This window comes from Rhinopithecus bieti, unplaced genomic scaffold (assembly GCF_001698545.2).
Source record: "Rhinopithecus bieti isolate Rb0 unplaced genomic scaffold, ASM169854v2 scaffold_3043, whole genome shotgun sequence".
NCBI lineage: Eukaryota > Metazoa > Chordata > Mammalia > Primates > Cercopithecidae > Rhinopithecus > Rhinopithecus bieti.
The window spans coordinates 2,910,650-2,938,422 of record NW_016804580.1 but is presented as its reverse complement, the minus strand read 5'-3'; the positions used below and the strand labels follow the sequence as shown (position 1 = coordinate 2,938,422).

At 38.1% G+C, this 27,773-nt stretch overlaps 1 protein-coding gene across 1 annotated transcript; it reads right to left on the bottom strand.

Annotated features, from left to right (window-relative positions):
* Positions 1-18,178: 18,178 nt before the first annotated feature.
* LOC108527725 (ADP-ribosylation factor-like protein 5B) lies at positions 18,179-27,422 on the bottom strand. The gene is made up of 4 exons (XM_017869177.1): positions 27,399-27,422; positions 27,219-27,302; positions 25,566-25,717; positions 18,179-24,533 (listed from the first exon to the last, which is right to left on the bottom strand). The coding sequence occupies exons 1-4, from the start codon at positions 27,420-27,422 to the stop codon at positions 24,485-24,487; spliced, it is 309 nt and encodes a 102-aa protein (XP_017724666.1). The 3' UTR covers positions 18,179-24,484.
* Positions 27,423-27,773: the final 351 nt, after the last annotated feature.

Here is a 27,773-nt window from a genome sequence, read left to right as displayed (position 1 = left end):
CCTTACGTGTGAATATGTTACAGATTATCCTAAATAAATAGAATGGCCAGGAATGGAGAGCTTAAAGCAAATACAGTACGTTCAGTCATCAGTAAAACTTGAAAAAAAAAAAAAAAAAAGAAAGAATATAATGCATTTGATCAAATTCATTCCACAGAACATGGACAATCTTAAAGAGAGCAGTAAAAATCAGAAAGAAAAAAATTCTTTTCTTTTTCCTGTTGGATTTGGAAATCTCTAGCCCAGGAGTATCTTTTCTACAAAGCTTCTCTGACCATGATAAGAGGCTGTTGTTAAACTTGGGCCCTGGAAGATCACTTGCCTCCTGTCATCCTGGTCTTAACTTTAGATCCTCTAACTCATTCAGCTTTTCCTCACCTCAGAGCCTTCACATTTGCAGTTCACTCCGTTGTGAACATTCTCCATGCCCGTCACCTTCCCAATCTAACTCCCACTTATTCTTCACTTTCAACTTGAATATCACTCCCTCACTAAATCTTCTCCAACACAGTGTCCCCCACTCAGGTTTCCATCTCTTGCACTCTTAAACTCTCACTCCTTCCCCACACTGCCTTCATAATGCTCTTCACTTCACGCTTGTTATGATTTTCAGCACTGGTCTTCTCCATGGCATAGATATTCTACCAAGACTGAGATGAGGTCTTCTCCATCTTTGCGTCTTAACACTTAACATGAGGGCTGGCATATTTTTAAGTACTCAATAAATGTTGAATTCATTGATTAATATATGAATGAATGAATCCAGGCATTTCAATGTACTTTTAAAGGATCAATGTGAACTGGAACCAGGAGATTGTTGCCTTAGAAATGTGACAGCATGGGGATTTTCCCAGCCTGTTCCATTGAATATTCCATGTCTAGATTCCCAGGTATAGATGTGGCTTATAAGACAAATGTGAAACCAGAAAGTCCATCCTATGAACTGGGCTGTTTCCACATCAATCATCGAGACTAAGGAGTAAGTTGTTCTTTATTAAAGCACATACTCTTGCAATTTGTCATTTTCTAAGGAGTTGAAGGAATAAAAAAAAAAATGTATCTAAAAGAAAACCAAAAGGCATACAAAATCGACTAAAAATCCTGTATTAGTCTGTTCTCATAGTCTGTTTAACTACCTGAGACTGGGTAATTTGTGAAGAAAAGAGGTTTAATTGACTCACAATTCCACAGGCTATAAAGGAGGCATGGCTGGGGAGGCCTCAGGAAACTTACAATCATGGTGGAAGGCGAAGGGAAAGCAAGCAGGTCTTCACATGACCAGGAGGAGGGGTGGGGGAGGGAGTGCTATATAATTGTATACAGGCAGCACTAGAGGGATGGTGCCATACCATTGGAAACTGTCCCCATGATCCAAACACCTCCCACCAAGCCCCTTCTCCAACATTGAAGATCACAACTCAACACAAGATTTGGGTGGGGACACAGAGCCAAACCATAACAATCTAAGTTTCAAACTAAGTAAGCTGGCCATCAGGGTTAGATGGCAGGTGAAGGGGATCTGTAAGTAGCACTGATTTCCATGGGCACAGACTGCAAGTAGGCCCCTCTAGACTGTGTAACTGGACCACTGTGGAGGAAGAGAAATCTCCTCACTGGGGCAGGGTGGTAGGGGTAAAATGAAAACACACAAAGAATTTGACCTGAAATTGGGATAGTTTTATTGTCTGTATACAGAGAGAGCAGTCAGAATACTTAAAAACTGTTATTCTAATGCCTTTTGCATTATGACTGTCAGTGGATATAGTAGCCAAGATAAGATGAACTACACTGTGGTAGCAAATAAAACTTGAAAGCTTGGTGCTTAATGGAACACAAGTTTGTTTGTTTGTTTTTCCTCTCTCTCTTGCTACATACCTCTTCCACCTGGAGGTCCCATCATCTTCTGTTTTAAAGTTTAGCCAGAATATAGGGGGAAGAAAACAACCTGGAAGGAAAACAATTTACTTCCACTTACAGTCCACTGAACAGAACTAGTCACAGGTGAATGTAACTGTTAGGACGATGACAAATGTGGAGGAAACACAGATATAGGTGTGTATTTACAGTCTCTTCCATGATGTATGTTGGCATTATAAAGCCATTCTGCTTTTTGACACATGGGTTTGTTTTTGGTTTTTTTGTTTTGCTTTGCTTTTGTTTTGTTTGTTTGTTTGTTTGCTTGCAACTGAGTTTCACTCTATCACCAGGCTGGAGTGCAGTGGCACGATCTTGGCTCACTGCAACCTCTGCCTCCCAGGTTTAAGCGATTCTCCTGCCTCAGCCTCCCGAGTAACTGGGATTACAGGTGGCTGCCACCACAGCCAGCTAATTTTTGTATTTTTAGTAGAGACAGGGTTTTGCCATGTTGGCCAGGCTAGTCTCAAACTCCTAACTTCAGGCAATCCACCCACTTCAGCCTTCCAAAGTAATGGGATTACAGGTGTGAGCCACTGTGCCCAGCCTGACACATGGTCTTGATGTTTAACTAAAAGGGCTATATACTTTATGATAATTGGATTTAGCCCAGACGCTTTTAAAATATACTCTCAGAAACTCAGAGCTTTGCATTTATATTCTTTGGCCTTGTGCTCCAGGATATGCTTAAGATACTGTATTATTTATTTCTATATAAATTATCTCAAAATTTAGCAGCTTGAAACAGCATGCATTTATTATAATATCTCACAGTTTCTATGGGTCAGGAATTTGGATGTGGCTCAGCTATATACCTCTGGCTCAAAGTCTTTCATGAGGTTGCAGTCACACTGCTGTCTGAGGTGAGGACTCATCTGAAAGCTCAGCTGAGGGAAGATTCACTTCCAAGTCCATTCATATAGTTATTGGCAGAATTCCGTTCCTCACAGGTTGTTGGACTGAGGGCTGTGGCTCCTCACTGGCTGTGGGTCAGAGGCCATTCTCAGTTTCTTGCACAAATGCCCCTCCACAGAGCAGCTCACAACACACCAGCTGGCTTCCTTCAGAGAAAGTGAGCAAAAGAACAAGACAGACAGCCAAAGAAGGAAGCCACAGTCTTCTGTAACCTAATCTCAGAACTGACAGTTTTATGTGTCATTTGTCATATTCTATTAATTAGAGGTGAATCACTAGGTTCAGCCCACATTCAAGGGGAGGGGACTATACAAGGGCATGAATACTAGGAGGCAGGAATCATGGGGCTATTGTAGAGGCTGCTTACTACAGACATCCTTCTGGGCTACCTCATTTTGGCCTCTGTTAGATTCTATTTCAACTCTTTTATTTCATTGAAGGTTATTATTTTTTTCTCAAAGTTAGTCCAATGAGGGTCACTTTAGTGCTGACAACTAGATTAATTTTAGTACATTAGGTTTAGATTTCTTCTTAATTCATGATGTTGGACATGGCCATAGATGACAGAAAGATTGAAGAATAATATGTGAAACCTGTAGTATAGCCAAGGTGTGCAGTCATTGGCAGGGCATGGTGGCTCATGCCTGTAATCCCAGCATTTTGGGAGGTCGAGGTGGGTGGATCACCTGAGGTTGATCACAGGAGTTTGAGACCAGCCTGGCCAACAGGGTGAAACCCCGTCTCTACTAAAAATACAAAAATTAGCCGGGTGTGGTGGCGCCTGCCTGTAATCCTAGTTACTCAGGAGGCTGAGGCAGGGGAATTGCTTGAACCCAGGAGGTGGAGGCTGCAGTGAGCCAATATTGCACCACCAGCTTCGGCAACAGAGTGAGACTCCGTCTCAAAAAAAAACCAAGATGTGCAGTCATCGAAAAAGGAAAAAGCACAGGATTTCTTCAGTTGTCTAGTGTTTTGTATGTATACTTTCCTAGTTAACCTCTTATATGACTTGCTGGGGTTTTTTAAAATTCCACCTGGTGTTACACTGCTAAAATATCTTTGGATAAGTGAAAAGGCCTATTATTAAATTTGAGTGCAAACATGCTGATTTATTAGCAATGGCATTAGAAGGGCATTTCCACTCATAGAGAACTTTGTCGCCTGCATCAGGAGCTAGGTTAGACTGAGTAACAAACAACCTCAAATATTAAGTGGTAAAAAACTACCAAGATTTGTTTTCTACTTCTGCTACCTGGAGGGCATGGTGAGGGTGGGGAAGAATTTGCTCCTTGTGATCCAGAGGTGCGAGCTGGTTGAGGAGCATTATCCCAAATGTTGGTCATGATTCCAGAGAAAACAGAGAGTTCTAGAGGGTCTTACAATAACAATTAAAGATTTGGTCCCGAATTGACAGATGTCATTTCCACTCTCCCATCACTGTCCAGACCTCCATGAATGGCTTCCCAACCAGAAGGGATTAGGATGTTCAATATTTCCATTTTCCCAGAATTGGGAGAACCAGAAATGTTTGAAAATAACTCTAATGACAACTCTAATGACAACCCCTCATATTCCCCATCAAATATCACTATATCACTATAAGAAAATCTTTTGGCCGGGCACGGTGGCTCATGCCTGTAATCCCAGCACTTTGGGAGACCAAGGCAAGCAGATCACGAGGTGAGGAGATTGAGACCATCCTGGCTAATGCAGTGTAACCCCATCTCTACTAAAAATACAAAAAAAAAAAAAAATTAGCCGGGCATGGTGGTGGGTGCCTGTAGTGCTAGCTACTCGGGAGGTTGAGGCAGGAGAATGGTTTCAATTAGGGAGGTGGAGCTTGCAGTGAGACGAGATCGCACCACTGCACTCCAGCCTGGGTGACAGTGTGAGACTCTGTCTCAGAAAAAAAAAAAAAGAAAATCTATTCCTTTTCAACTTGAAGGTCAAGCAATACTGTTAGTATATTCGGATTTCATTGTGTAATAATAACAATTAATATTCTTTCTTCAAGGTTGGGCACGGTGGCTCATGCCTATAATTCCAGCACTTTGGGAGGCTGAGGAGGGCGGTTCACCTGAGGTCAGGAGTTCCAGACCAGCCTGGTCAACATGATGAAACCCCATCTCTACTAAAAATACTAAATTAGCCAGGCATGGTGGCGGGTGCCTGTAATCCCAGCTCCTCAGGAGGCTGAGACAGGAGAATTGCTTGAACCCGGGAGGCAGAGGTTATAATGAGCCAAGATCACGCCACTGCACTCCAGCCAGGGCGAGAGAGGGAGACTCCATCTAAAAAAAAAAAAAACAAAGAAAAGGAAAAAAGAAAAGAAAAGAAAGAAAGAAAGAAAAGAAAAGAAAAAAACGACAGAGAGATCTTCCCTGAACAGCCTTTTGCTTCTTATTACCTTGTCCTGCTTTTCTCTATAGTATGTAGCCCTGGCATTACACTGTATATTCATTCATTTATTATTCCTGATAAAATGAAAGCCTCCTAAAAGCAGGAACTTTATTGTAGTCACTGCCACCTAGAGTAACAGATGGACTGGTTAAGAGTCAAGAGCACTTAGAAGATCCAGTCAACAAAGTAATTATAGCAGAACTCAAACCCAGAAAGGCAAGAAGTTTTTGTCTCTAGCACTTTAAACTCTCTTACCTAACAAAGTGCCATACTGCACAATCCTTTATAAGTATCTGTTGTTGAAATTTATGAATTAATGCCCAAAGGGAAAAGAATTTGTGTTGTCGATTCTTCAAAGGAGTAATAAAATATTTTTCTCAGCGAATACCTTCTAACTGCATGCCAGCCAGGAAAAAACAAAAAAAACAAAAAAAAAAACAAAAAAACATGCAATTGCAGAGGGACCTGGTAGAGCCTTCTGAAAGTTATAAAGAGATTAGAAATTCAAAATTGCTCACCTCTGGCCTAAATGATTAGCAGAGTGGACCTGAAAAGACCTCTTAGTGGAGCTAGCCTAATTCTGCAGTCTAAAAGCAACATTGCTACATTCCTTTGAAGAAATGAACTTGAAATTTTCTATCACTGTCAGAGCCTAGAGGAGAAGGCAAATACCTGTGCACCTACACTAATCACTATTCCTCCAACATGACAGAAAATGCTTGTCAGTGGTAACATCTTTTCCCTCTGAACCTAGACTCAACCCCAGATTCCTCAGCAAGACTCTATTAGAAGCCATGACAATCAGGACTTGAACACGTCCCCCAGAAGTTCAAGTATTGGAAACTGTTCTCATAAATGGATTGATGGATTAATGAGGGCGCTGCCCTCATAAATGAATTAACGTCCCTATCACAGGGATGAGTTTATTATCACGGAAATGGCTTTCTTTTTCTTTTTCTTTTATTTTCTTTTTTCTTTTTTCTTTTTTCTTTTTTTTTTTTTTTGAGACAGAGTCTCGGTCTGTTGCCCAGGCTGGAGTGCAATGGCGAGATCTTGGCTTGCACCAACGGTAACGTCTTGGCTCGCTGCAACCTCCGCCTCCTGGGTTCAAGTGATTCTCCTGCCTTAGCCTCTCAAGTAGCTGGGACTACAGACATGCACCACCATGCCCGGCTAATTTTTGTATTTTACAAGAGATGGAGTCACTATGTTGGTCAGGCTGGTCTTGAATTCCTGACTTCACATGATACACCCACCTTGGCCTCCCAAAGGGCTGGGATTACAAGCATGAGCCACTGCACCCGGCAGAAATGGCTTTCTTATGAAAGCAAGCTCTCTATGGCTGTCTTGTATTTGCTCTGTGTCTCCATGTGATGCCTCCCGCCATGTCATGACACAGCAGTAAGGTCCTCACATGACCCCAGCACCATGCTCTTGAGCTTCCCAGCCTCCAGAACCATGAGCTAAATCAACTTTTATTCGCTATAACTTACCCAGCTGATGATATTCAATTATAGCAACCGAAATGGTCTAAGACAGTACTCTAGATGACATTTGTCATTGTTGCTTATACAGTCATGTGTCACTTAACAACAGGGATACATTCTGAGAAATCTGCCCTTAGGTGATTTTGTTGTTGTGTGAACACCATAGAGTGTACTTTCACAAACCTAGAGGGTCTAGCCTACTATACACCTAGGCTGTATGGTATAGCCTATTGCCCCTAGGCTAGAAAGCAGTACAGCATGTGACTGTGCTGAATATTGTAGGCAATTGTAATACAATGGCAAGTATTTGTGTATGTAAACATATCTAAACATAGACAAGGTACAGCACGGCCAGGCGCGGTGGCTGTAATCCCAGCACTTTGGGAGGCCAAGGCAGGTGAATCACGAGGTCAGGAGTTGGAGACCAGCCTGACCAATATAGTGAAACCCTTTCTCTACTAAAAATACAAAAATTAGCCAGGTGTGGTCATGTGCGCCTGTAATGCCACCTACTCAGGAGGCTGAGGCAGAAGAATCAGTTGAACCCAGGAGGTGGAGATTGCAGTGAGCCATGAGCCGAGATCATGCCACTGCCTCCAGGCTGGGCAACAGAGAGAGACTCTGCCTCAAAAGAAAAAAAAAAGTCAGGGGGCAGGGGTGGCGGCAGGTACAGTGGCTCACGTCTGTAATCGCAGCACTTTGGGAGGCTGAGGCGGGTGGATCACCTGACATCAGGAGTTTGAGACCAGACTGCGTCCAATATGGCGAAACCCCATCTCTACTAAAAATACAAAAAGTAGCTGGGTGTGATGGCGTGCGCCTGTAATCCCATCTGCTCGCAAGGTTGAGGCAGGAGAATCACTTGAGTCCCGGAGGGGGAAGTTACAGCACTCCAGCCTAGGTGACAGAGCAAGACCCTGAAAAAAAAAAAAAAAGTAAAAAGAGAAAAGAAATAAACAGAGAAAGAGAGAAAGAAGGAAAGAAGGAAAGAAAGAAAGAGGAAAGAAAGAAAAAAGAAAGAAAAAAGAAAGAAAGACTAAAGAAGAAAGAAAAGAAAGAAAGAAGAAAGAAAGAAAGGAAGGAAGGAATGAAGGAAGGAAGGAAGGAAGGAAGGGAGAAAGAAAGGAAAGAAAGGAAGGAAGGAAAGGAAGGAAGGAAGGAAGGAAGGAAGGAAGGAAGGAAGGAAAGGCACAGCAAAACATGGTATAAAAGATGAAAATGGTACACCCGCATAGGGCCCTTACCATGAATGGAGCTCGCAGCACTGGAGATTGCCCTGGGTGAGTCAATGAATGAGCAGTGAATGAATGTGAAGGCCTAGGACATTACTGTACACTACTGTAGACTTTAAAAACACTGTAAACTTACATTACACTGAATTTATTTTTAAAAAATTTAATAATAAATTTACCTTAGCTTACTTTAACTTTTTTACTTTATAAACTTTTCAATAATGTTAACTTTTTGCCTCTTTTATAATACACAAACATTCTACAGCTGTACAAAACTATTCTCTCTATATATATCCTTATTCTATAAGCTTTTTTCCTATTTTAAATTCATTTTATTTTATTTTTTACTTTCTTTTTTTTCTTTTTGAGACGGAGTCTCTCTCTGTCATCCAGGCAGGAGTGCAGTGGTGCAATCTCGGCTCACTGCAACCTCTGTCTCCTGGGTTCAAGTGATTCTCCTGCCTCAGCCTCCCAGTAGCTGGGATTACAGGCTTGCACCACCACACCTGGCTAACTTTTGTATTTTTTGGGTTTTTTTTTTTTTTTTTTTTTGGTAGAGATAGGGTTTCACCATGTTGGGCAGACTGGTCTCAAACACCTGACCTCAAGTGATCCGTCCACCTTGGCCTCCCAAAGGACTGGGATTACAGGTGTGAGCCACCATGCCTGGCCTATTATTTGGTTTTTTAAATGTTTTTATTAGAAACTGAGACACAAACAAGCATATTAGCCTATGCATGGTCAGGATCATCAATATCACTGTCTTCCAGCCTCCTATTACATCCCACTGGGAGGTCTTCAGGGGCAGTAACACGCACGGAGCTGTCATCTCCTATGATAGCAATGCCTTCTCCTGGAATATCTCCTGAAACACTTGCCTAAGGCTGTTTTACAGTTAACTTTTTAAAATTAATAGAAGGAGTACACTCTCAAATAACAATAAACACTATATTATAGTAGATACAAGAAGTAGTAATATAGTTGTTTATTACCATTATTATGCAGTATGTACTCTATGTAATTATATGAGCTTTACTTTTATATGACTGGAAGTGCAGGTTTTTTTATACCAGCTTCACTACAAACCTGTGAGCAATGCTTTGTGCTGTAACATTATGATGGCTACAATGTCACTAGACAACAGTAATTTTTTAGCTCCATTATACTTTTTTTTTTTTTTTGAGATAGTGTCTCATTCTGTCACCCAGGCTGGAGTGCAGTGGCGCCATCTTGGCTCACGGCAAGCTAAACTTCCCAGGTTCAAGTGATGCTCCTGCCTCAGCCTCATGAGTAACTGGGATTACAGGCACGTGCCACCACGCCTGGATAATTTTTGTATATTTAGTGGAGATGGGGTTTCACTATGTTGACCAGGCTGGTCTCAAACTCCTGACCTCAGCTGATCCACCCGCCTCGGCCTTCCAAAGTGCTGGGAATACTGGTGTGAGCTACTGTGCCCAGCCTGTTCCATTATAATCTTACGGGACCATAATCGTATATGCAGTCCCTTGCTGACCAGACCATTGTTTGCAGCACATGGCTGTATCAATCACTCATAGGCAAAATTATCAGAGTGAGAAATCACAAATCATTACCTCGCTCTGTTGCTAAAACAAAACATGTGGACCTCAGATCTCAATATGGTAAATCTAAAATTCAGAAATCAGTCTTTGTTACTTCATCCCTGTACGAGTAGATAAAGAGTGATCTTCATTTGGGAGGCATGTCATGCAGGCTCTTTGTGGGGAAAAGATGATCCCTTTTAAAAAGAAAGATGAAGTTTCAACACTTGAGTGTGTCTCCTTAGATGTTTCAGATCAAAGTTGGGAATGTGACCTGTATTCAAATCAATTCTAATTCATAAGTATTTCTAGAGCGTCTGTTATGTGGAAAATTCATTTTCCGGTAGAAACAGGTTATTGAGAAATGGAAGGAAACTAATAGATCCCCAATAGCAATTATATTCAAAGACAACACTGCATAAGATGATAAACTCTTATAAATAAATAATGATTGCTAAGGGACCTGATTTGAATTCCATCTTTCAGATACAATGAATTCAAATTTCTTAATAACTAAGCCAAGTCTATTCTAGTCTATTTGAAGTAAACTCTCAAAAAGTTTATTTTTGAAATTTCTATGGGGAAAAAATGTGGTAGTAAACAAATTTGCAACCTAAAGGCAAATGTGACAGTGTATTTCACCAGTAAACACGTTTGCAACATGAAAGTAAATGCAACAGCGTATTTCACCAAATAAGAGGGTAATTTTCAAGGACTCCAGCAACATTCATTGGGTAGCAATAATAAATGTCAGCTAACGAGTCTCATCTACTCATTAAAGCCAGTCTAGTGGGATCTCTATTTTGGCAAAGTAATTAGCAATGTACTCAAGATGGCATAGCTTTGATTATCAAACATTCTGAATTTTTTAAAAAAATGTGTTATTTAGATTTATCATTTGTATACCTAGGCCTATTCTTCCTGTGATTTTAGGCTGGCTAGCTGTTATCTGTACAAAGAAAATGTTAAATATATATTCAGTTACCAAATAACTAAAAACCTTCTGTAATAGGAAATGTTCAGTTAACCAGCCAAGAGGATTCAACAGCGCAAAACAAAATCCTATTCTGCCATCTAGAGGAAACACAATATCTAGAAAACTAGTTTACCTCTTAATGGCCCCTGAAGCTTAAAATTAGAAGAAATATTCTGTTTAAAATGAGAGAGGAGGAGTTGTGAGAGGCTGTATTGTTTTTCTATGCCACCATATCAGATTTTATCAGAGAGAAGAAAATAATATTTCAGAAAGCACTTTTTAAAAAACAGCATTCACCTATCTTCCTCTTCTGATTCACATTTAAGTTACATTCATATTTAAACTCCTCTGGAGTTCTTTATTAAATGACAAATAAACAAAAAAAGAGAGAGAGAAGGAGAAGAACAAGAAGGTGGAGAAGAACGAGGTCGGCCGGGCGCGGTGCCTCACGCCTGTAATCCCAGCACTTGGGGAGGCTGAGGCAGGCAGATCACTTGAGGTCAGGAGGTCAGGACCAGCCTGGCCAACATGGTAAAACACCACCTCTACCAAAAATACAAAAATTAGTCTGGTGTGGTGGCCCATGCCTGGAAACCCAGCTACTTGTGAAGCTGAGGCAGGAGAATTGCTTGAACCAGGGAGACGGAGATTGCAGTGAGCCGAGTTCACACCACTGCACTCCAGCCTGGGTGACAGAGTGAGACTCTGAACAAGGTAAAAAAGAACAAGAAAGACATCCCTTAACTTATTCTGTGACATGGGCTTACTGACTGTCAGCACTAGGGAATAGAAAAAAGGAGAAGGCAGGAGAGAGAAAGCGAATGAGGAGAAGGAAGAGGAGGAAGAAGAGGGCAGAGGGAAGAAGAGGAGAAGTAGGAAACAAAAGAAGAGGAAGGAGAAGAATGAGGAGGAAGGAAATAAGAAAGAGGAGAAAGAGGAGAGAGAAAGGATGAGAAGGAAAACAAACCCCAAAGCCTCTCACTTACTGATTACATATTTTATTGCTAATGCTTCAGCTTAAACTATCTTTTTGTGATTGTTTACATTGTAGATTTCCAATACCATATTAAAAATTTTTTCTTTTTCTTTTTTTTTTCAGATAGATTCTGGCTCTGCTGCCCATGCTGGAGTGCAGTGGTGTAATCTTGGCTCACTGCAACCTCTGCCTCCCAGGTTCAAGCAATTCTCCTGCCTCAGTCTTCTGAGTAGCTGGGACTACAGGCACGCACCATCATTCCCCAGCTAATTTTTGTATTTTTAGTAGAGACGGGATTTCACCATGTTGGCCAGGTTGGTCTCAAACTCCTGACCTCAGGTGATCCGCCTGTCTCAGCCTCCCAAAGTGCTGGGATTATAGACATGAGCCACCGCACCTGGCCCACATATTAAAATTTTCTTAGCTCATATATACCTACTGTTAAACAATGTTACAAACTGCAATATATCTGTTACAGGTACATTGTATTTGATTTTCAGAGCATATTACATATATACATTTTTAAAAATCAGGAACAAACAGCATCCTGTATAATCAAATGACTTCATAAAAGAAAGGAACATTAAGAATAATCTATGTAAGCCGGGGGTGGTGGCTCACGTCTGTAATCCCAGCACTTTGGGAGGCTGAGGTGGCGGATCACATGAGATCAGGAGTTTGAGACCAGCCTGGCCAACATGGTGAAACCCCGTCTCTACTAAAAACACATACAAATTAGCCGGGTGTTGTTTTGTTTATTTCTTGTAGAGGTGGAGTCTCACTATGTTGCCCAGGTTGGTCTCAAACTCCTGGGATCAGGCAGTTCTCCCAGTTCAGCCTCCCAGAACACTGGGATTACAAGCATGAGCCACCAGGTTGTTGCACAAGCCACCTGGCTTGTTCTCCTGCTCTCTTTCTTGATCAGTGTGCTGCTGACATGCGTAGTTTGAATCTGTGAAAATTCCTGAACTGTCCACTTCTGGAATGTGCACTTTCCTGTACCTATATTACCCTTCAACTTAAAAACTCACAAATAAAATGAAAAGTTAATTTGGGGAAAGAAAAAAAAAGGAGCTGTCAAGCAATGAGAAGATATGCAGGAAGTTTAAATGCATATTACCATGAACGAAGCCAACCTGAAAAAGCTACATACTATGTGATTCTAACTATATGACATTCTCAAAAAGGCAAAATTATGGAGACAGCAAAAAGATCAGTGGCTGCCAGGGGTTAGGTGGAAGGGAAGGATGAACAGGCAGAGCAGAGGAGTTTTAGAACAGTGAAAGTATTCTGTATGATATTATAATGGGGGTGTATGTTATTATGCATATGTCAAACCCCATAGGATCTACAATACTAAGAGAAAACCCAATGGACTTTGGGTGATGATGATGTGTCCTGTAGGTTCTTCAGTCATAACAAATGCACCACTGTGGTGCAGGATGTTGATAGTAAGGGAGGCTGTGTGGGATGGGAAGGAATGGCAGGTGGTATATGGGTACTCTTTATACTTTCTGCTCAATGTTTCTGTGAATCTAAAGGATAAAGCCTATTTTAGTACAGGCGTGGTGGGTCACGCCCGTAATCCCAGTACTTTGGGAGGCTGAGGTGGGTGGATCACTTGAGGTCGGGAGTTTGAGATAACATGGTGAAAACCCATCTCTACCAAAAAATACAAACATTGGCCAGGCGTAGTAGCTCATGCCTGTAATCCCAGCTACTCAGGAGGCTGAGGCAGGGGAATTGCTGGAACCCGGGAGGTGGAGGTTGCAATGAGCCGAGATGGTACCACTGCACTCCAGCCTGGGTGACAGAGTGAGGCTCTGTCTAAAAAAAAAATAAAATAAAGCTGGATATTGCCATTTTCCAGGCTCACAGATTGGAGTTTGTAGGCTCTTTTTCCTACTGTAAGTCCAGCAAGCTTGGGTTGCTGTGGCTAATGTTGACGTATTCTATCTGAATTCCCAATCAATGGTCAGCCGAGGAACCCTTCTTTTCCTTTCTCAGGGTTCTTCCCTGTGCCTAATGACCAGCACCCTGTCCCCTCCACCAGCTTTCTCCCCGCACAGTGTGTTCGGTCCATCTCTTGACTTTTCCTGCAGAAATAATAATGGTCTCACTTTGTTAAAGCAAAAGGCCACCAGTAAATATCTAAAACAGATATTTCTTCCAAAGCAAGGAAGAGTTGGGTTTATAAGGCAGTGGTTCTCAAGCTTTAACCTGCATAGGAATCATCTGGAGGGCTTGTTGAAATAGATTTCTAGGCCCTTACCTGGAGAGTTTCTAATATAAAAAGTCTGGGATGGAATCTGAAAATTTGCATTTCTAACAAGTTCCTAGTTGATGCTGACAGCATTGTTTGAGAACCACTCTAAAGGTTAGTCTCTATGAGCAAAAATATGGTTTGCATGGAACATAGAGAATTGGAAGAGTTTCAAGCTCCTTATCAAATTCTCCCAAAGTAGAAGCATGATCATTCACTGACTGGCTGACTTTCTGAAGCATTGACTTGTCACTGATTGTCAGAGACGTATGCATTCATGTAAGGCTGTCGTTCTTACCTGTAAGGATTATAGCAAAAAGACAGTCTTTTTCCTTTCTTGCATCTGGAGTACAAAACCCTTTTATTCTCACTTTTATAGGCGCATATCCATATTGGCCCTTCCCCATCAAAAGCAGGGATATTAGTTTCTCCCATTAAGAGAGTACACCAAAATGTGTCTTAGTGGTAGGTAATCATCAAAGGAGTCTCATCTGGAAATGCAGGGGCTGGTCTACAGAGTGGGATTCATTGGAGTCACTGGAAGTTATAACTCTACTGAGGATTCCACCATTCAGTAAAATTTATCAGGGCCGAATTGTTGTAATTCTGTTTTTCCTTATTAACTCAGACCTGAACAATCTGTATATAACCATCCAACAGGTGAATTCGCCTTGCTTGCTGCCTAGACAGAGATGACTTATCAAGACAGGAGAACTGCAATAGAGAAAGAGTAATTCACGCACAGTCTGACAATTCAGAGATTGGAGGTTTTAAGGATAATTTTTCGGGTAGGGGGGCCAGTGAATCGGGGGTTCTGATTGGTCAGGTCAAAGATGAAATCATACGGAGTTGAAGCTGTCCTGAGTCACTTCCTGGGCGAGGACCACAGACAAGAGCCAGTTTATCTACCTGGGTGGTGCCTGCTGATACATTGAGTGCAGGGACTACAAAATATCTCAAACACTGGTCTTAGTTTTTAAAATACTGATGTTATCCCCAGGAGCAATTTGGGGAATTTTAGAATTTTGCAGCCTACAGCTGCATGACTCCTAAACAATAATTTCTAATCTTTTGGCTAATGTGTTAGTCCTACAAAGGCAGTCTAGTCGCCATCCAAGAAGGGGATTTGTCTCGGGAAAGGGCTGTAACCGTTTTTGTTTCAAACTATAAATTGAGTTCCACCCAAAGTTAGTTCAGCCAGCTCCCAGGAATGAACAAGGATAGCTTGGAGGTTAAAAGCAAGATGGAGTCGGTTAGGTCAGATCTCTTTCACTGTCTCAGTTATTATTTTGCAATGGTGGTTTCATGTATGCCACAGGCTCCAGGAAATAAAGCAGATGAATGGGAAATCAACATCTCTTTTTCCCTATCAAATTTCTCCTTACCACAGTCATACGCATAACTATCACTGGGGCATTCTGTGAGTTTTGGAGGGAGAATCAGTCACAGCCCTAATCTCACCCTGGGAAACTCTCAGAGGTGGAACACAGTCTCAAGCACTTTTGAATGAGGGTGGTAACTACAACCACATGAAGCCAGCCATTTCCAGAAAGCAATACTGGATACAATAATAAGTGGTGGGGACATATGTTCAGTTTATTGATTTGTTAAATTGTGCACATTATTTCATGCACTTCATGTAAGTTATAATTTTCTCAAAGGAAATTCTAACTTTGACAAGGAAAGAAAAAACAGGTTTGAAAAGGAGCCACGATCTTGTTTGCATCTGTTTTTGTTTTTTGTTTTGTTTATAGGCGAGGGAGTTAGAGTTCTATTTAGCTCGGGCAGGCATATAGCTAAGATTTCCCTCAGAATGTGAAATCCTTCTCCAAGCCTTTTCTCCCCACCTCTTCTGAGCCACAGGGTCCCTGTTCTGAATACAAATTGCCTTTGCTAGCTAAGTGACTTCCATCATACCTATGCATCCCCTGAACTGCCTTTTTGGCAAAGCATATCTGGAGGAAATTCTTTCATTTCCCTTTCATTCTGTTAATAAGAGAAAATGAAGCCAGAGCTCAAGTTTCTTGAACTTTTCTCCACGGTAGTCAGCAGCTTTAGAACCACATGTATCTGGGCCAGGTGTGGTGGCTCATGCCTGTAATCCCAGCACTATGGGAGGCTGAGGCGGGCAGATCACCTGAGATCAGGAGTTCGAGACCAACCTGGCCAACATGGAGAAATTTCTGTCTCTAATAAAAATATTTTTAAAAAGCCTGTAATTGGTGCACGCCTGTAATCCCATCTTCTTGGGAGGTTGAGGCACGAGAGTTGCTTGAACCCGGGAAGCAGAGGTTGCAGTGAGAGTTGCAGTGTAATTTTAAATTGAATACGAAAATATCATCATTCAGAAGAGTCAAAGAATAGATTAGATGATCCCTATCAAGTATGAAGTATCTTGAGTTACACAGTGTCATCTGCCAAAATAAGGTGATTAATTTGAAAGAAGCGATAAAATAGCCAATCCCATTTTGGAAGACAAGGATTCATTGTTATTATTGAACCCAAACTACATTTGTTTTGGTGTCAGAGGAATCCTCAAGTATAGCAATATCATCAAGTCTCCAAGTCCTCACAAAAATGTCAGGTCAAAAATCTCAGATGGGAAATCTGAGATGGAAATTCAAATTTGCTGAGGAGTATACATTTGTTTTCTTAGTAGGAAGGGTCTTTTAAACAAAGAAAGGTTTGTTAAATCAAGAATCAGTGTATAAGCCAGGCACAGTGGCTCACGCCTGTAAACCCAGCACTTTGAGAGGTCAAAGCGGGCAGATGGCTTTGAGTCCAAAAGTTCGAGACCAGCCTGGGCAACATGGTGGGACTACATCTCTACAAAACGTACAAAAAATTAACCCGGGTGTAGTGGTGCATGCCTGTGGTCCCAGCTACTCGGGAGGCTGCAGTGGGAGGACCACTTAAGCCTGAGAGGCGGAGGTTGCAGTGAGCCAAGATCGCAATTGGCCACCTGCCAGCATGCGAGGTTTTTGTTCAGGATGCTCTTTTAGCTCACATGAAGTAGAATTCTCCAGGACACGTGAATGTGTTACTTTACCTGGCATAAGGGCCTCAAGATGGGAAGGTTATCCTGGATTATCAAGGGAAACCTAGTTAGAAACACAAGGGTCCTTAATATGAGAAAAGCATAGGATGCTCACAATGGGTAGGAGATGTGTTGACAGAAGCCAGATGGTGGAGTGATGTGGGGAAGGGGCCATGAGCCGAGAAATGCACACAGCCTCTGAAAGCTGAAAAAGGTGATATGAATATGAACCTTGAGGAGAAACACAGTCCTGCTGGCACCTTAATTTTAGACTGTTTTCAATTGTTTTAAACCACAAAATTGGTGGTAATTAGTCAAAACCAGTGATTATCTGGGGATGGGGAGTGGAGCAGAAGGGAGGATTACAAAGCAACACTAGGAAACTTTTGGAGTGATGGATATTTTCATTACCCAGATTGTGGTGATGATTTCGCAAATGTATACATATCAAAGCTTTTTGAATTGTACATTTTAACCATGAACAGTTTAATGCATTCATTATACCTACAAAAATACCTACACATACCTACATAAAACATGCTTTAAAAAATAGATATACCAATCTTAAAATCGCTGATTAAAAAATAGGCAGAATGAAATCTTTTTAGTTTCTGGTGTCTTTCAGAAGAAATGAGTGTTTTGTGTGTAGCAGAACTCTTCAGCCTAGGTACCTGAAATTCCTAACCTTCCACTCAAAATTCCTAACTCCATAAATACGAGTAATTTTTCTATGTAGGCAACTTTTATCACATTCCCCAAGAAGTCTGTGAACAAAAACGGTGGAGTTAAAACCACTACTTTAGAGGAATCTGAAGAATGAACATAGTGAAAGTTATCCCACTCATTATTAGATCTCAATTATATTTTATTTTTTACAAGGACACAACTTAGGTAGATGATCCCAATTATATCCCACAATGGAGCACACACCAATCTGGATCACCTTCCCAGGCCAGGGACTCCCCTTTTCTGGTAAACACACCTTTCACTTGGCCAGTTGTTTAGATGAGAGAGAGGAAATGACCCAATGCTGGCTAATGAATAATTTGCCTGAGGAATATGGAGTTGTAACTAAAAATCTAACAATAACCTGACTTCTTCCTTGCATAAATTTAGGAGGCTACTGGACTTGGGACATTATCTGTCACGTGGATCTGGAAACAGAGAAATCCAGTCAGATGAAAGAAACAGATGAGTAGGAGAAAAGGTAACTTCCTGCCTGCTCCTAAATGGTCCACTCTCTGGTCCCCTTCTCTTCTACAAATCCAGTTGTTCCATGGGTTCCATGAGCCCCCACCACCTCACACCTATAATAAAATTCTCCGCTCTTTGTTGGCATAGGTGGGTTTCTATCATTTGCAAACAAGACTGCTAAAGCAGATTTTATCTTTAAAAGAAAACACTGGGTTCACTTTGTATTGGAAAAGTAATTATTTATTATGACAAAAATAAAACTGTTGAATGAAAACAAATGAAAGTTACACTATATTGCACCATGATTGGAAATGAGCCAAAACCTGTCTAAAAGATGAACATTCCAGAGCAAACAGCATCCTTTTACTTGGGTTAAATAGGCATGCAAACAACTCATTATAACATAATTGCAGAAATAAAAATTACGAGTACTGGCAACCTAAACTTAACATATAAAAGAAGCACTTCATAACAGTAATAAAGTATTAAAAACTTTAAAACATGGCATTTAAACAATCCCACCATCAGGAAAACATGCTTTGAACCATTTTCAAGAAGTGATAATGTGAATGCATTAATTTACTTGATTTAAATTTTTGTTGTTGTTGTTAATGCTTATATATTGGACCAATGGAACACATCTGTTTGGCTGGGGTTCAGACGCGCAGTTTGTGGTGTAAAAGACATTTTTCTTTCCTCTGCACAATACCAGAGGACCCACAGATCGATCCAATTCCTAATTCTGACCTATTAATACCATCTTCTAGTTGACCAAGCATAGTAACTAAAATATTCTTAGAGATTTCGTAGAAAGCCTGAAGCTTGAGGAGTAACAACAGTTTGTATTTAAATCTTAAGAAATACACATAAATACGAATACAGACACTTTAAAGTTGTTTTGCATTCTGAGGCAAGAAATAATAAATATTGAGTACAGGGCCTGCTGCTTCCTCTTTAATGCTCTAAAGCACCAATTTATGTTAAAATAGCAAAGTGTGATTATAATCATTCACTCTGATTAGAATAAACCCAACGCTGAGGTTGTAATTGCTGTTAGGTTTTTGTTGTTGTTGTTTTTAACATGCTCTGTGGAATAGATGAACATGGTAAAATCTGTAACTGTTCTGTAATTGAAAAAAAAATGACCATTTTATTTCACACTTTCAATGAAATAGCAGTTAAACTTTTTTTAAATCATAAATACAAGTTTTTGTAACTACACTCAACAGTTTACTCCAAGAGAATAAAATAGGGGCTTTCGGAGTCCCTACATTTCCTGAGGGAAAATATAAAGATTAAAATGATTATGGTCTCTTGTGAATGGGGCTTACACATGCAAAAAAGTCACTGATGACTGGGATCAACTGATGGTCATTTGATATCTCACCAACACTGATGGAAATATATTCACAGTACAATAGAATCAATCCAGTTTAGGATTTCTCCTTTCCCTTATTTAATTAAACTAATTAAATATTGACTGAGCACTTTCCTATGTGCTTTAATGAAGCCCGTACGTGTATCTGATATATCTACCATGTTGGCCCAGCTGGTGGTAAACAAGAGTAAAACAAAACAAAATCTCCAAGGAATGCTATCCCTTGGTTATGAATTCTGCATATTTCAAATACAGTTTGGGTGAAGGGGGTTTTTATGGGATGGTACAACATCCCACAAACTTGAGCAAAGCACCTTATGGGTAGAAAAATGAGGTAATTTTTTAATTAAAATTTTACAAGTTGTGCAAGAAAACATATCCATTCTTTTAAAACGTTGTTTTCTATTCCAAAAGCTATGCACAGCACATTTTATATTTCTCCATTTCCAGGAGAAAATGTAGATTACTGGTTTAAGAAATGCAAAAGATGCCTTCATGTGACTACAGTTCCAAATTCTAAAACCCTAATCAGTCTTCACTCCTTTAGCCACATTAAGAATAATACAGGCCATCTAGCTCTACGGTAAAAAGACTGTATTTTCTAGTAATTTTAAGTACCCTAAATATGGGGAGAGGCAGAAATTCATTGCTTTCATTCACATTTTCTCTTATCTAATATCCTTTTGAAGATTTTTCGACCCCATGGTATTGTCTTTACTTTCAAGTGCTTTGAATTTGTTTTTCGGTATGCTTCTAAACCTCCAAATTAATATTTCCCAAATGTTTCACCGAACTATATACACTTAAAGCTGCCTTTAGGTCTGATGGGCACAATTTTTTTTTTTCTGCTTTCAATTTAAAATGGAATAGTTGAAGATATTTTTTATATTAGTCTTTTCTATTTATTTTGGTCACCTAAAATTAAAAAAAAAAACTTTCTGGGGGAACCTGGCTTTTGGATTTCACTTTTCACAGTAATAGTGAATCAATAAGGATGAGACGCTACTGAAAACCTAACGTTGAATATAAACCACTTTCAGATTTATGTAGACATTTGTAAAAGACTGATAACCTGGCTACTGACCCTACTCTTTCAATATGGAAAGTCACACAGAACTGTAGTTTGGGGTGGCATCAAAAGGCAATAAACTCTGAACAAACTAACCACTTACATTCAGTTAGTACAAGCCAGGAAAATAAGGTAAAATCTCTAGAAGAGAATTGCTTCCAACACAGGCTGGTTCTTTCTAAGCAGCTTACTATCCTTCTCTTAGCAATATGGCTTGTTTTCTCTTTTGCATTGTCATTAGCTATTCGCTGAATTTAAGTTGAATAGCAGTTACTGGTACTTTTTTCCCTACTTGACTGTATTCATATTCTAAATAAAATAACAGGTGGGAATCAAATAATGGATAAAGATACAGTTAATTTCATATTACATGTATTTCCTTACTATATGGAGGATTTTAATTTTTAATAGTAGTATATAAGAATTCAGAATTTTAAAACCAAAAGACATTTTAGAACTGTAGTTTAAGTTTCTCAGTATGAGAAAAACAAAAGGAAAACCATGGACACGAATTGTCTAAGGTCAACCAGACAATTGAGAAATGGCCAAATTAGGGTTCAAATCCACTTTTTTAGATAGCACAATATTCTACTATATACAAGACACCATGCTGTATCTTGAAGTCACTTTACCCCGGCAAAATGTAAAACAGCCTTTAGAACTGAATCAGGGTGAAGTTTTTTTGGTTCCAAAGCCGTAGACGAACGGTCTGCCTCATAAAGTTAGTCTTCAAAGGTAAATTCCAATGAAATTTATCCATCTTTAGACATGACACCAGTACATTTTTCTACTGATATGGTTTTACATAGTTAAGGACTAAATAAAAATTGATTATTCAGAACAATTATATTTATAATTTGTCCTAAGAAACTACAAAGATTTTTTTAAAAGCTTCTATATTCTTTAAAATTTTCTTTGTGACCCCACAACTTTTCAGAGAATATTGTTTACAGCACTGCCTATCACTGTTTCCATAGTAAAATACTTATTTTCTGTTTATGCTATAATGAAAGTTAAATTATGCTTAATCAAAATGACTATGGCTATGGGGTGGCACCCACTGAAAATTTTTCAGCAATGAAACTTAAATTTCTTACCTTTCTTCTAATGAATATAGAATAAAAATATTGATACCTTTAAGCATACTAACACAAGAAACTACAAGCAAAATTACATATTTCATCTTCAGTTTTAATAGATTATATATATTAATATTCCAGGTTTTAAGGAATTAAGTTACATTAACAATAAAAAATATTCAGTATATTCCCTTATAAAAGGTTCTATTCATTCTAAGAGTTCTCAAATGGGCTTCAGTATGAATGATGGGTTTAAAAATGAAGGACATGACATGCTCAAAATTAAGAAAAATGCTGTATTTGAACTTGCAAAGATAACTGAACACTTTGGTTATAACATACTGAAAAGATTTCTGTTAAAATTTAATTTCCTTATTTTCAAATTAAAAATAAAAGGTAGAACAGTCTCCTGAGGGTAATGTAGGTGGGTCCCCTGCTTTTCACTTACTCTAAACTGTGCTAGCCAATACATGGAGGTGAAGGGGGATATGAAACAAAATTATTTCATCATTGAAATAATTAGCTGCTAATGTGACTTCCAAAGAACAGGTAAAAAACTAAGAATGTATTTCAAAATATGAATAAAGGCACTAATTACAAATGTACATTTTTCAGACAGTATCTTATAGTTCATTGATTTACAATGAATGTCAGAAGCAATACTCTAGTATTAGATACTTGCTTGGGTTAAAACATTCTCTTGGAGTAAAGAATAATCGGTTTTCACGCTACTGTAACAGGAAAGATTCAGTGAAAACCTAAAAAATACTCTTAAAAAGTCTTACATGAATTTCCTAATCATGAACTTTTCCCAATCAGCACAGTCTACACTGATGCCAATTTCATCTTCAACACATGGCTAACATAAATCACTTCTAATCCAAAACTAACCAAATATTTTTTAAAGGATTTAGAAAATAAATTGTATTTTATTTTAAAAATTAAATAGCAAATTTGAGTCTATACTAGTAGTTGGCAAAATACAATCAACTATTAAAAACACTTTTAATATAATGCTGATGTGGCAATATAAAAAATAACCATATAATCTGACAGAAGAAAATTGAGCCAGCCAATCTTACTAGATACAAGAAGGCAGATAATCATTTCATAAGAACAAATACAGGAGTACTAAGTATGCTTTTTCTCAGGACAGACTTAGGGGAATTATCCTCAGTACTTATGGTAAACAACATAACCAAGTAGAAATTCAGGCAAACTGTGCTTAGGTAAATGGCATTTTCTTAATTCCCCCACACCGCACAGACACCACAAAGCATCCATATTGATTTATGTCTGCTTTTTGCTCATGTTCTTGATTATGGGTTATATTAAAACTAAGTTAAACTAAACTTATCCTCTACTTGATATAGAATCACTAAGAAAAGGTTTAAAACAAAGTTAACTGCTTTCCAAAGCCCAGAAAGCTTTCCTCTGGCCACTGTTCAGGTCAAGGGTGTGCTACAACTAAAGATAAATCAGAAAAATGTTACCACATTTGACTAAATTAACTTGACTAAATATAATAAATCAAGAACACCTGAAAAAAGAGCAAAATTTAAATCAACCTACAAAAATATTAAAAATAAAATACCAATTTTGAAAACATATTTTGATATTACGAACACTGAATCTTTTCATCAAAATTAAAAAATACTGCAAAATGAAGTATTATTCTCTAAGTATTCATTTTATCCCTTTCATTTCAGCAAAATCACACATTTGAATAAACAGGATCGAAATACAACACTTGTCTTTCCTCTTAAGGAATATACTGTCTCGATTATTGTTCATATTAGACAACTGCCTCAAAAACATTTTAATGCCATCCAATAAACTTTTGATAGATGATGACTTTTTAATTTATAAGTTGTTAAGAATATTAACTTTGAGTATCATATTAATATTCTAAAAGATGGCAATTGTTTCAAGTCTATTACGTAATACCGTCAAATAAATTCAAGGAAAGCCATGTAGTTTTTTAAAGTAATATACTGCTGGTGGTAAAAATGTTATGACAGACGCAACTTCAAATTGTAAGACACAAAATGGACTGTTTATACTTCAGCTTTAGCTACTGCCCAAAGTAGCTGTGATATATCTTACAAAGAAAAGAGCTAAAATTTCTGTTGATAATAAAGTTGTTTGTAAACTGAGACTAAAATATATTCCAATTGTCTTATTTTTAGTGCTGGTATGCTTTACTAACTTCTGATAGTTTTATACGCATTGAATAATGTGACGTTCTTAAAATATCAGATTTATTCAAGAATATTTAACATCAAAGCTGGGCTTTTCAATAAATATTTTACCTTGGTTAGTTTTTGACCAAATGTTGCAGGCAGAAGAGTGAACTTGATTCCTTTAGAAAAATAAACAGCCTACTTAATTTCCATGCAAATAACAACTTAAATATTCCATGACCCGCAGTAATGTGGGGGAAGTTAAAAGGCAAGCACTCATGATGTGGTATCTTCTTTACATATATCCTCTACGCAGATTTCTTTCTTTATAGTAAGTTCTGTCCGAAAGATGAATGGTTTATAGAAGGAACAAATATTTAGTGCTGGAGAAGTTTGCAGACAGTACCTGATGGTTTCCATGACTACTCTATTAAACCAGTAATTCTCTGGTTGGGAGGGCGTGGTGGTCAAGAACTGAAAGCAATTTGTCATTAAGGTTATAAGAATATTTCAGACGACATCACGCATATGACAAACATTTCTTACAAGGTAGTCACTGAATAATTAGAATAAACAGAAGAATTGTTGCCGAAAACATAGTTATACATTATGTTCATCCAACTGAAGATTAGTGTATTAAAAAAAAAAAGTTAAGAAAAAACCTTTCACGTTCCAGTTCAGCTGCACTTGATTCAAGTGTTGCTCTCAGAGGTTTGTGTTGTTATAAATTAAACATGCTGCTGCCTTAGCAGCCAAAGGTACTAGGAAAAAATGTTCATGTCACAGAATAAATAGAGCAGTCTCTTTCAAGCAAAAAAGTTATCTCACACCAATCCGGGAGGTCATCCACTCTAGACCTTGGCATAACCTGAACAAAAGATAGAAGTATTTTAAAATTAAAACTTTATACTTAAAAATTGAAAGTATACTTATTATTTTTAAGTCTTAACCAAAGGCTGGTAGCACAATCATTATTTATATACATCAGTGTCAACATTTAAGCCACACTATAATAAGTTAAATTTTTAAATGGAATGTTCTCTTAAATATTCTTAATCAGTTTGTGGGAAACTGCTTCAGTCTCATCTGGAAGATACAACTTTGCCAGTTTTGCCATGAATATTGCAAATACTCCCTGCCTTTTAAAATTAACCGAGACTTAAACGACTAGGGAAAGTTAACAGGAACTTCACCTTATCCTCCTCAATTCTAAAGAACGGAATACTTATGACTCAGTCTTAAAAGTATGAGTCAAAAAGGCCTACACACAGCTATTACTGCAAGCTATTTCTGATAAATACTAAGAGAAAAACTAAGAAGGTGAGGTTGATTTGTGGATAAGTTCTCTGGTATAAACTGGGTAATACATAAACAACATTAGGTTCTTCTTGGCCTAATACCCACATTCAAATTGTTAGAAATGGAAGAACAGACTACATAGCATTTGTCTCAAATGTTTATTGTCTAGAATTACGCCTCCCAAAAGACCTCCTAACAATAAAGATGTTCTCTGGCAGAAAGCTGACAGCTTAGGTTTAAGTCCTTGCAGAAAATGTGAACTTCCTTTCAAGCTTCCTCTTTAAAAGAAAGGTGACATTACAGTTTTTTTCTCAGTATATGATAAAGGCAACAAAGAACATCAAAAAATTTGGATTATGAAAACTTAATTCAATAGTTTATTGCTTTTGGTAAAGTGTTATATTTACATTAAAAGTTTTCAGTTGCCAGTGATTTTACTAGAATTATTTCTATGTTGTAAGCCTGAGACACATTATAAAATCACCTTTAATTAAGAACAAACAAACAGAAAAGGAACAGGACCCAAGAAGAAAACAAGTTGGCCTAAAAGTTGAAAGAAATTTGAAAGAAGTCCTACCTCCCCTCAGACCGATAAACTTACCCTTCTCCTGTGAGAGCACAGCAGGACTGAATGTGCCATGGATGATCCTTAATTGAACTAAGGGTGAGGTATTTTGAGATTTCAGCTGCTGTCATACACCCTTTCATATCCTGTTTATTTGCAAAGATAAGGACTGCAGCCTTCCGTAAATCCTGCAATCAAGACAAAATACTTCTAATATGTGAAATACCACAATTTAAATTTAAATTTAACCAGCTGAACAGTTATAATGAAGTGCTTCTACTTTAACATAATCGGGCACTAATATTTAATATAATCTCAAATATCCATAATTTCATTATTCATTCTAACAGATAAATAATTATTTTATTTTGAGTCAAATTGGACAAACTGAAAAAAAATTCAAAAAAATTTGAATTTTAAATACTGACTCAAAACTACATAAGTAATATTCTAATAGGTAAATATGGTAGTATGTTGCCAAACACTAGAGTTTCTCCAAAACTTAAAAGTAGAGTACTGGTGGTAGGAGTTGGGCAATACTTCTTACTTACTAATCTTTGTATAACATAAGCCCATTGGTTAATATTCATTTCAGTATTGTTTATACTATGAAAACATTAGAAGAATAGATTGACTGTGATATATTCATACTGTGGAAAACTATACAGTTGTTAAAAGGAATGAACTAAAGCAGTACATATTAACATGGATATATCAGAATGTATTATCATGGATAAGTCACAATGTTGTACAAAAGAGCAAGATTCAGAAAGATATATATTATATAGTATTAGTTTTAAAACATGGAATACAGGCCAGGCACAGTGGCTCGCACCTGTAATCCCAGCACTTTGGGAGGCTGAGGCAGGTGGATCACGAGGTCAGGAATTCAGGACCAGCCTGGCCAAGATGGTGAAACCCCATCTCTACTAAAATACAAAATTAACCGGGAGTAGTGGCGGGCGCCTGTAATCCCAGCTACTCAGGAGGCTGAGGCAGAGAACTGCTTGAACTGGAAGGCAGAGGTTGCAGTGAGCCAAGATTGCGCCATTGTACTCCAGCCTGGGCGACAGAGCAAGACTCTGTCTTAAAAAAAACAAAACAAAAAAACATGGAATACAATACTCTGTATAACTTCAAGACATAAAATGTAGTAAAAGTATAAAACATGCATAAGAATACCAATCACTACTTTTAGGATAGTAGATACCTCTGAAAGAGAAGGGAAGAAAATCAGATTGGCAAGGTATCTTAAGATATTTCATATCTTATGTTGATATGGTACATGAATGTGTTTTACTAAGTTTTCTTAAATATCTGAAATACTTAGAATTAAGTGATCTTGAGTTATTCATTAAAAAACTTTCAGTTACTATAAACTTTTGGGGAAAAGACCCTTAAGTTTTCCTTTTGTTTATCTCATTTATCCGACTTTTAAAGGCATGCTTAAGTAACTTTAGGATTGAAAAATTTTTGCAATAACAGTAGTAATCTACAATTAATGTCTTAGAGTTAAGTTTGAAAAAATAATGAGCATTTTTTTTTACCTCAAGACTTTCATCAGTCTTGTATGTAAAGCTGCGTTAATAATAAAATAGCCAACATCATATCACATTAAAGCAAAAAAGCAAAGGCAATGTACAGATACTTTACTACATTGTTTTTTAAAGATTTACTTTAAAAATTTACCTCATGAGCCAACATTCTGTATAATTCTTCTTTTGTAATAGCTAGTCGTTCCCTGTCAATGCTATCAACAACAAGAATGATGAACTAGAAGAAAATTAAAAGGAAAGACAGAAAATTGAATGGGATGTTGAAAAGTTTTCTGTAAAACCACTCAAGTAATCTAAGTACTTTTTTCTACACGGCATCATCATCATCATAAAACATCTACTGCTTTTTCATCATAAACAGCTTTTACAATACTGAATCACATCAAGCAGTAAAATCCAAATGTTAATGATAAGAAAATAACTCAAAACTTCAACAAATAAAAACTGTGCCCAACTTGATTTTTTTAAAGTGATGCCTGAATACATAATACTATGATTTGTTTTCAAATGCTGGTAGTAAAAAGTAATTTTTTAAAAGAAACTTATATTAATTTCAGTAATATTTTCCACTAAAACTTCAAAGTACTCCATTATCATTCATCTAAACAGTCAATAATCACTTACTTCTATGTACCACAATCTCCTAACTCTTAGAAAGAAAAGCTAGTTTGAAAGAAAAAGATAAATG

Bases quoted from the DNA above. Each gene is read 5' to 3' on its own strand.
- LOC108527725 (XM_017869177.1), bottom strand. From the start codon at position 27,422: ATGTTTTATGATGATGATGATGCC. The intron at 25,718-27,218 runs GTAAATTTTTAA...TCTTGATTGCAG, and splicing joins ACAGAATGTTGGCTCATGAG to GATTTACGGAAGGCTGCAGT. The intron at 24,534-25,565 runs GTAAGTTTATCG...TCTTTTGTTCAG, and splicing joins TGTGCTCTCACAGGAGAAGG to GTTATGCCAAGGTCTAGAGT.